The sequence below is a fragment of the Lepisma saccharinum genome, chromosome 6 (assembly GCF_977018435.1).
Source record: "Lepisma saccharinum chromosome 6, izLepSacc3.1, whole genome shotgun sequence".
Taxonomy (NCBI): domain Eukaryota; kingdom Metazoa; phylum Arthropoda; class Insecta; order Zygentoma; family Lepismatidae; genus Lepisma; species Lepisma saccharinum.
In genome coordinates, this window is record NC_139234.1 from 48209422 (window position 1) to 48219760 (window position 10339).

Here is a 10339-nt window from a genome sequence, read left to right on the forward strand (position 1 = left end):
CTCAGGAAACAGTGGAAGTGTAGTGAAAGAATGGAAGTGAAAGACGGAGTTTGTGAACTCCCAAGCAGTGTGAATGTGGAAGTAGACTGAGAGGAGGAAGGGGTAGGAAAAATGCACTAAAATTTTACATCCTTGTATGGTATTCACAGCAGGGAGTCAAGTACCGACTTGTCACAAGGGACTAACGACACGAGTTTGTCGTCATGCTGGAAGTCGTTCCATGCGCTGGAAGGCTAGACTTGACAAGTCCAAAACGGAAAGTGACTTCGCGTCATTACGAGTTACTGACTGGAAGCTGGACGCAACATATACAGACACGAAAAAGCAAAGCAAAGCTCGCAATAGACCAAGTAATACGTACCATAAGTAAAGTACCGCAAATGCCGTTCTCAGTGATTCAGGGCTTGTACAAGTCAATAATAACAGGAACTTTGAACTATGGGGTTGAACTGTGGGGGGCAAGAGGAGGGAGCACAGTCGCAAGCATTCAAACAGAATACTACAAAAAAGTGTTGTGTGTAAGTAGAAGTACTGCCAATTGTGGGGTACTTAAAGAATTAGGTCTAAGCAAAGAGACAGTACAAGCTAGGATGAGAACTTTAAAGTATTGGCTTCAGCTAGCAAGGGAGGGTAACACGACACTTAAGGGTCAATGTCTGATAATGCAAGTAAGAGAAGAAAATACACGGAACTGGGCGAGGGATATAAAAAACATGTTGAACTCTATTGGGATGGGGTGGGTTTGGGAAGCAGGAGGGAGGGTAGATACATCAGTTGAAAATCAAATTAGAGGGAGACTTATGGACATAGACAGACAAGAAATACTAGCCGACTGTCAGACGAAGACTTCACTAAGAGATCATTTGAAATCAAGGGATTGGGGGAAAGCAAGATACATAAACTTGGTAGGCAAAAAAGAAAGGGGAGGGATAGCATGGTTCAGACTGGGGGGTTGGAAACAAGTAAAAATTAAGAATGAAGCAGGGGAAACTATATGCTCTTTGTGCGGGGAGGGAGAGACGGGCGAGCATCTGCTCTCTGCCTGCCCCTCTACGCGTGATTTACGGGACAAGTGGGTTGAGAACGTAACAGAGAGGGAAATAATGGAAGTGGTAGAAGACAGAAGAGGAATCATAAGTGAGATAGTGCAACGAGTGGGGAGATATTTGTGGGAAGTGAGGGAGCGACGAGGAAAGGCGTTAGCGGACAGCGATAAGAACGAAGAAACCGCACAAAGTGAACCGAGCGTGTAATACGTGTACTGTGGGTCTAGCAGTGTGCAATGTATATGTGTTTTGTTTTGTTATGTTCTGTTTTGTTTTTCACATTATTCAACAAAGAAATTCAAATTCAAGTAAGGCTCCAGACAGGAGGCCGAATGAACCGGACACACAACTTTATTTGCATGTGCAATATTTCGATTGTTAAAATATACTAATTATGTTTAATTTTTTTTCTTTTGTATCTGATCAACTGCTAAGAGTTATTTGTATACTAACGTAAAGAAGGTACAATATTAATACATGACTTTGAGGGAAGAGAAAGTGTGTGTAATGTAAAATTAATGTAGTGCGTACAGCGTACAGCTCGCACAAGGAAAATGTAAATAAAATACAAATACAAAAAAATACAAAATACTAACGACATGAAAAATGCCTCTACACCCACTTGTCGTAGAGGCTAGATGCGAATAGCCAATCAGATGACGATATTGTAAAATTCGAGTTCGACCGAGAATCGATTGTAACAACTTGTTGAATCTGATCTGTGAAAGTTTTTGTCTTTCTTTGATTGAAGTTAGCTAGTGAAAGAAACAGCATGGCAAAAGTTACTGAAAATCAAAAAAATATTTTAATTGACTTCATGGAAAATAATCCAAATCTAGTTGCTGGCCGGATTTCTAAAAATTTTAGGAAGACGGACGAGGAAAGGCTGTGGAAAGAACTCGTCGATAATTTGAATGCCAGCGGCGGAGTTGTGAAAAATGAAAAGCAATGGAGACGGGTAAGTAAACACTTTATTTGTAACATAGTTGATAATTGTGTTTCGTGCAGAGTTCTTGTGTACTATGGTCATCAATAGTCCCATGTTCATGGCCGTGAGTTACGCAGAAAAACGTTAGTTACATTTTTCGGACAAAGGTTGTTACACGCAGTCAGCAATTTTCACTGGTACGATTTAATTTTTTTTTTTTTCGCTCTTATGGAATGTGACGTAACCTCAAAACCGCATCAAAATGCATACATCCATACATATATTCAAAATTGGGATGCAAAATTTTAAGTCCGCCATCTACAAACACGTGGTTTACTCCATCATGAAGTTGCACACGCACACATACATATATTCATAAATTACATCAAAACCTATGATTTACCTCTTTAAACCCTGCTACAATAAATATACATTACCATGGTGTCTTGTTCGACTTTAATACAGTGGATACAGGAGGACAAAGAAAACGTGGAAGTTTCTACACGAGTATTATACGTTGTTTAAAGTCTGTAAGCCCGTTATGATACCCTTTAACCCCTCCAGAAAATGAAATGTTTGGCATGATTTGTGAAAATGGTGTTATGAACTTTTTCTAAATGTGTTATTGTGAGGTAAAGTTCATTGGCTATTTCCTTCAGTTAACAGTGCTAAATTTGATAGTGTGATCTTTTGCACATGTTCTTTAGCTATATGAGTGTGTGCAACCAATTTTCATATTCCCATGCTTTGGGAGCAAATATCTCCATTATTTGTGTTTCTTGTATGCTGGAACCAATTTAATATTACCTAAATCATCGAAATCTGTCTATTAAAAAAATCAACTTAATTATCGAGAATGTACAGTGGAATATCGTATGGTAAAGTGCACCCTCCGAGAAACTTGTACAGAGTAAACATATGGAACATAAAAAATTTCTACAAGTAAAATTCAGTAATTTTCACACTTCAGTAGTGTGTGCATGTAGATACAAACCAAATGTATATCATGTGTAATAGGTGCATGTAAAAATACTAGATCATTTGGTTAGTGTGCGGCATTTTGTAAAGATTTAAGAAGGAGTATTAATTTGAACAATCTCTTTTATTGCAGTGTTGGTCAGATCTAAAAAGTTCCACAAAGGAACGGGCAAGTGAAATAATCAACTCCCAACGGAGGACAGGTGGTGGACCACCCATTGATGTAAAGTTATCAAAATTGCAAGAACGCATTATTCAAATTACGGGGAAGTGCTTGGTGGTAGGAGATGAGGAGACTCCTTCTTTTGGGGTAAGTTACATAATATGCTGTTGAGCTATAATGAACTAAATGTTAACTTCTTAATTTGAATTATATCATAAGTATGGGATTTATATCAAGACTTCACGTGCACTGTGTATAAAAGCTTGCGTGGTATTTTCTCAGTTGTTCCAAAGAGAGAGTATGTTTTTAATTTATGAGTGTGATTACATTTTAATGCTTACTTTTCAATTTTTGGTGCACAAGTACTTATTTTTTTCAATTTTTGATTGAGAATTTGTTATGCAAAACTAATCCACAACAATTTTTTCCCCAAATTGGTAACAGTATGGTATAGTGAAAACACATTTCTTCAAATTTACAGAAGAAACTACTTACGGAAGTGAGTTTCTGTAGACTTTTGGAAGTGTTTTCTCCCTTCGTTCAACTTATTCGGCCGGTAAGTCATGTATTTTTCGACATTAATGTATCTCCAATGCACGATATCTCTTACCACCATTACCATCGACTACGTGAATGAAATGTTCCGTGTGTTCGATTATGTAACCCCCTGTTAGTGTAGCAACCACGCTGTAGTTTTACAAGATGACGTGTGAGCGGTTTTTTTTTCCAGTTTAATATTCTGTTCGCCTAACCTAACTGAACCTAACCTAACCTTCCGTGAATGGTTTGTGGACCAATTTTTGCTTAAAAACCATATGTGAATAGTTTGTGCTGCATTTTTTGGTTAATAAGTTTGGAAACACTCTATCAGCTGACAATAGACAACTTAAGTCAAGATTTGCCCTCCATATTGTGTGTAACGAAAGCGAATTAGCAGCGAACAATAAATACTTCTAATGTGAAAAATTACTTTTTTCAGTAAAAAAAATGATAATCCCACATTCAAAAATGTTTCGCTATGCTTAACAGGTAAGTACAAATGTAAATAATTAGGAAATAAACGAGTGAAATGTGTTTTCACTATACCATACTGTTAACCGAAATCTCATCTGTATTCATATAAATTTAAGTAAATTGCTCTGCAATATATTAAAATACAATTTTTTTCAGCTGTTAGATCCCCCACCACAGGCCAGTTTTTCTGTGCTGGGTTTAGATGAAGAAAAAGCGTATTGTATGCCATCCACAGCTGAAATTGAGGTGGAGTTAGTCAACATGACGGCAAGCCCTGGAGAAAAGAGAGCCCACACGCCCACAGCCACAAGTAAACACAACTTAAATATGTCTATAAATATATTTTGATCAAGAAAGTTAGGTAGTCATTATCATCATAGATTTGTTTTCTTTGACAGGAAACTTGTTAAAATTATTCATACTATGTACCACACTAATTACGTAAATATTCATGTTTATTTATTTTCTGCTAATTGACTGGATATTTGTTGTCTTCCTGTTGCGTGCCCATGGGCATGTATACGTATTTCACACATATATAATTTCATTTTAGCCACAATAATGTGTTAATTATTGCATGAACAACATAAATTCAAATTTAAGCAATAGTTTTTTAGGGAACAACACTTTTGTTGGAGAAAATGTGCCTTGTTTGTCCCCCCCCTGGGAAAAAAATACCTTCCTTGCCCCTCCCTGGAAAAGATCCTGCAGACGTCCATGCGCATGCCTTTTGTAGGTAACAGAGTAGATTGACAAATGTGGCTACAGCATAAGTCATGTCTTATCTTTTCATACAACAAATTTTTAAGCAATCCCATTTTTCATTTTGCCTTGAATTTACATTGAAAAAATAGGGATGCAGATAAATTAGTGTGAATTGGTACAGGCAGATTGGTTGATCAGTATTTCAAGTATTTTCAATGGTCCAGAAGTTCTGTATGTAGGTGTATTATTTTAATATAAAGGAATAATGGTCAATCCATATCAATTTTTTTTATTACCACCATTTGCATGAGTAATTCAAAATTGGCATTTTTTGAATGATTTTGTTAACAATGGTGGCCAATTTTGTGTCATTACTTCCTGCATTTTTGAGCCTTGATAGTGTAGTTAGTAGGGATTTGAAATTTTCACGGAGCCTGAAATAAATTATTTCCATTCTTAGTTGCTTGTAATTTTTTTTCCAAAGAAACCAGATATATGGTGATAATGAGTTACCTGCGAAGTTAACATGACTGGAGCATGGTGCTGATTACATTATATCCAATTCAAAAATATGTAGATTGTGAATGTACTCTGCACATCCCTTAAATATGCCTTAATTGCATGATGAAATTTATATGGGGAACTACCTTCCTGCAATGTGGGCTTTTGAAGACAGTCACCGTAAATTTGAAAACTCTCCTAATAAAATTTGTGGTATTCTTGTGTACAAAATATTGTTTTCAGTATGTTTCAAGCTAGATTTTATGTCCTAAAGCTTTCTTTTTACCATCTATAATGCAAACGGCTGAAATTTAGGGTCATGAGTGGTGCTCGCTTGAACATAGGGAAGGGAAGCAATGTAGTTTGAATTTTCTTAGGATGGAAGCTTGTTTACACAATCACAGTGATATCTTATCATTTTAAGTCAGAAATTCATTGCACTTGCAACCAGTCACATGAAGTGGGAGTCGAGATTGGCCACAAGTAGTTGCAGCTTCCCAGTAATGGTACTCCGCTTGCAAGTTTTAAACTGTTCAGACAAACCTCTCCCTTGCACACCTTTTCATTCGTGACGGTTAATAATGTGCTTACTATGCCAGTCATATGATGCAATTAATGAATATGATAATTCAAATTAAATGGTGGTTTATTAATAATTAAATATTTATTTTAAACTAATAACATACATGTTCCCTTTTTGACTAACTTCTCCGAATTGTAACCATGTTTGCCAAATATGATTTTTTTGGTCATTCACCAGAGATATTGGGACACAGATTGTGTAAAAGAAATGGAAAACCTAGTATTTTCAAAGAGCTGTAGCTAGAAGAGAATAGCAGTAAAAGAGCTGTAATATTGCTTTCTGTTAAAACTTTGCATGTATATCCTCCCTCTAAAAATATTATACCTCTAGTATTACATTATTTCCCTAATTAAAAAAATTAAACATTGATTTTTGTTCAAAAGCCAGAATCAGTTTTTGGGCTAGAATATGAGCCATTTGCATTAGAGATGGTAAAAAAGTAGTACAGATCATAAAATCTAGGTTAAAATGTATTGCTTACTACCATTTTTTTTAGTTGAGTTATCAAATTTATATCAACTGGCTTCAAAGGCCACAGTTGCCTGAAGCTATGAATCAAGAGTGGCGGCAATTTTTTTAACAGTCCAAAAAAAATATTAAAAAATGTGTTTTTTTTGCTGCCCTTGCACAGAGGTTCCAACAGCAACATTTTTTTTATACAAAAAGGGAAATGAATTAACTACTCAGGTTCTTGACGGAAGTACAAGTAAAAAAAAATCCAATCATCAGTTCACATGTAAAATAATAATATTAGATTTGTGATTGTAATTCTTAAATTGACAGAATATGTATTAATGGGCTCGTAAATTTCCAATATGGCTTGAAACAAACATAAAAATAGCCTATGCTGGCTTGGAAGTCACCGAACACTTGTTTCAAACTTGTCCTTCATGTAGCAGCATTAGAAAATGCCTACATCTATTGTAAGGAGCAAAGAGTGGAGTGCATGCAGGGAAGAAAGTATCATGTTAATGGTAACTTGAGCGTGTAGCGAAAGTGTTGCTGTTGAGAATTTTTTTTTAATTTTCTATTCATCAGTTGTTAACAAGAATTAATGTAACAAAGGATGGACTTTTGTTTAGTGCATTAAATAAATGAAATGGATGCTCCATGCACGAAACTGATTTTCAGGAATGGAATTGTAGTGCATTCTGGCTCACTTTAATTAAGCCTTGAATGTACCACATTATAATACAATTTATGCTATTTCTCACATCTGTTATTGCTATCTTCAGAGCAAACTAAGTGTAAGAATAAATGGATTGTACCATACCTTGATCATGCATCTTGTTCAGCACAGTGTGAGAGATTTCACTTGTTCCTATACTTTATTTAATCTGAAGATGGCAACAACTTAATGAAGTGACACCAGTTTTAATATAATAATGGTACAAGGGATGATCGAAAAAAAAGGTTACAAAGCCTATTATGGCGCTATGTGTTTGACATAGCTGGAAGATCAACACACCTGATGATGGAGGGCACTCAACACTAGTCCTCGATGTAATCACCTTTTTTATTCAAGCATTTGTCACAACGGTAGATGAGGTTTTCCATACCAGTTGCACAGAAATCCACGTCAAGTTCTCGTAGCCACCGTGAGGCAGCTCTTTTGACATCACATGTCATGGATTGATTTGTTGTTTTAAGTCCACTTTATGCACAGTAAGGCTAATCGGGACTGGACCTACAGTTTAAAGTGGGATCCGAACCACTATGTGCCTCCAGACATCACATGTCAGATAATGGTGGCCAGCCAACCGAATGGTAGTCTCAGCTCAGTTAATATTGAGCGTAATATACTTCTTCTGTCCTCACGAATACACTCATCCACAAGAACACAGTTTGCGTCAGTGGCTGAGGTACTAGGTCTACCGCTGTGTCGAGGATTGTCATTAACAATACTGGTCCGTCCTTATTTGAAGGCACGACACCACTTCGCTACATGTTGCCTTGAAATTGCCCCCTCTCCATACACCTCCACAATCTGCCTGTTAATGTCAGCAGGTGTAGTGTTTTTGGCCCACAGGAACCGCACCACTGCCCTCACTTCTACTCTTGACCAATTTTCTAGACGAGTCACCATTGTAGATGTCCGCTTCTCGGGTATACATGGCCAGAATCCGAAGTCCTTAAACCCGCAACAAGACAAACATGTTATTAATTTACACATAGCTTTTCGTTACTTTACAGTGAATAAAACATAAGTTATATGCTTTGTAACCTTTTTTTTCGATCATCCCTCGTATATTGTGTAGAATATTTACTGTAAAAAGAATGGAAATAAGTTTTTCAAAGCTTTTATTGGAGATTCTCTATTCTGCAGGTACACCACAGCCCAAACGTAGGCGTGTAACTGCGAGGGATAAAAACACAAGTGCCATCCTGAAGTTTGAGGCTGCACAACTAATCCAGGCAGCAGCCCTGGAAAAGGTTGCTGCAGCCATTTCTGCCTTCACCGAAGTGAAGAAGGATGAAGTGGCAGCGATAAAGGAGATGGCTGCAGCAGAGAAAACAAAGGCAGCTGCCCAGCAAGAAATGGCAGCTGCATTAAATTTAATTTCAGATGCCATGTGCAGCAAGATTGTATAGTTAAACATGTGAAATAAAATTGTATGTTGTTTTTTTCAAATTTTCGTCTATTTCTTTGTGCTTTCTTTAATATTTCATGCCCATATCTTGAAAAATCATATAAGATTGATCCTTGTCACTTAACTAACAATATACTAAGTACTTTGATGCAAGATTAATGATCCTCTCCAGCTGTTTGACCTGCATAGTCTCTATTTAAGAAAAGGAATCAACTTTTGTATTAGAAATTTCTTATAGCCATCTTGATGGCAAAGGCTATTCAATTATTAACTCATAATCTTTTCATAGAAGGTTTTGCATAGTCCAAAGCCATGACTGGTTGTATAAATGCTCTTTCATCTAATTCTCAAATAGCCAACAGTGGGAGAAAAACTCAAAATACGTAAAATGCAAGTACAAATAACTTCTAATAGTCATAAATGATGTTTATTTAACCTTGTTACTCTGTAATAATGTGTCCCAGGTTTGATGCTCGGTGAAGACTGATCCAATTTTAAATTGGAGGTGCAGTCCCAATTAGTGTATCTGTGCATAAAGCGGACTTAAAATAAAAATTGAAATTTACAAATACTTAACTAATTCCATATGTGGAGTTGTTTTAAGTACACTTTATGCTCAGATAAGGTAATTGGGACTGAACCAGTGGTGTAAGAATGATAAATTAACAACTGATAGTTCACAAAACGTATAATATTTTTTTGCCCCTACAACTGAAAGCAGGAAATGTTGATCACTAGAAAAGTAGACAGAATTACTAGATTAGAAGAAAACATTCATTAGCTGAATAGTTCGTAATTGATTGCATCACCCAAGGGTAGGAGAGGCGACAGGCAAGAAAACATGCTGGCAACGCTGACTTGCATCACTCCCTGCTCCTATTTTGCAATTTCTACCAAAAGGAATATATATATATATATATATATATATATATATTGGATAAAAGCAAGGAGGGCCAAAAGGGCTAAGTAAAAATCAAATAAGGTAAAAGGAAACACTCACCGGACAGTAGGAAAATTCAAAATTTTCGCTAATTTATAGCATCATCGGTGTGAGAAGAAACACTGTGTATATATATATATATATATACACTTTTTCTAACTTACTGTTTGCTTTCTTGACTCATTGCACTGTTGAAAAGTAAATAACTGTGATTTAGATATTCCAGTAGATCAAGTATACAATATTTTTCAGAGTATGAAACAAATCAAAGAACATTTAACCCTCCCCCCTTTTTTTCAGTCACTAAAATTGAAATTGATCAGAAATATCTTGGGGGGGGAGGGAAACAATGACAAGAGGGAGATTGGTTGAACTGGCAGTTAAGTATCAAAAGGGGTTTGGGCTCGAAAACTGCACATCACAAGAATTTATTCCCATCAAAAAACGCAGATGGTTTAATGGTATTTTAACAATATTGTAATATTTGTAGCAACAGCTTGTTTTCATTTATGAATTTTCATGTTTGTATGGACTTATTATTAGAGGCACGTATTTTTGGTAAATAAAAAAGCAAAATTTCGGTACAAAAACTGAGTCAATTTCGGGTTCAAAAGCGGTAAATAAAATAAAATATCGGTGTTATAGCGGTGAAAAAATGGATGAAAAGTGGTATATAAAAAGACATACTGGTTTTAAAATTGTGAAAATAATCCTAAATTTGATTTAAAAACTACACTTATTCCACGGAATTAACATTTCACTTCTAATAGCACATTATCAGAGTATTAAGTTTATTTCTGTGTAAAGGAGTCCATTTTTGCTTCTCCAATATTAACAGCAGAATTAATCAATTTTCCGGGAATTGCATAACTCTCAGGATAATTCAGACC

At 36.0% G+C, this 10339-nt stretch overlaps 1 protein-coding gene across 1 annotated transcript; it reads left to right on the forward strand.

The window, feature by feature from the left end:
• The first annotated feature begins 1863 nt into the window (after positions 1–1863).
• Positions 1864–8510, forward strand: LOC145989069 (uncharacterized). Its single transcript, XM_083124364.1, has 4 exons — positions 1864–2004; positions 3086–3262; positions 4286–4439; positions 8245–8510. The coding sequence occupies exons 1-4, from the start codon at positions 1864–1866 to the stop codon at positions 8508–8510; spliced, it is 738 nt and encodes a 245-aa protein (XP_082980490.1).
• Positions 8511–10339: the final 1829 nt, after the last annotated feature.

Bases quoted from the DNA above. Each gene is read 5' to 3' on its own strand.
- LOC145989069 (XM_083124364.1), top strand. From the start codon at position 1,864: ATGGAAAATAATCCAAATCTAGTTGCTGGCCGGATTTCTAAAAATTTT. The intron at 2,005-3,085 runs GTAAGTAAACAC...CTTTTATTGCAG, and splicing joins ATGAAAAGCAATGGAGACGG to TGTTGGTCAGATCTAAAAAG. The intron at 3,263-4,285 runs GTAAGTTACATA...AATTTTTTTCAG, and splicing joins AGGAGACTCCTTCTTTTGGG to CTGTTAGATCCCCCACCACA.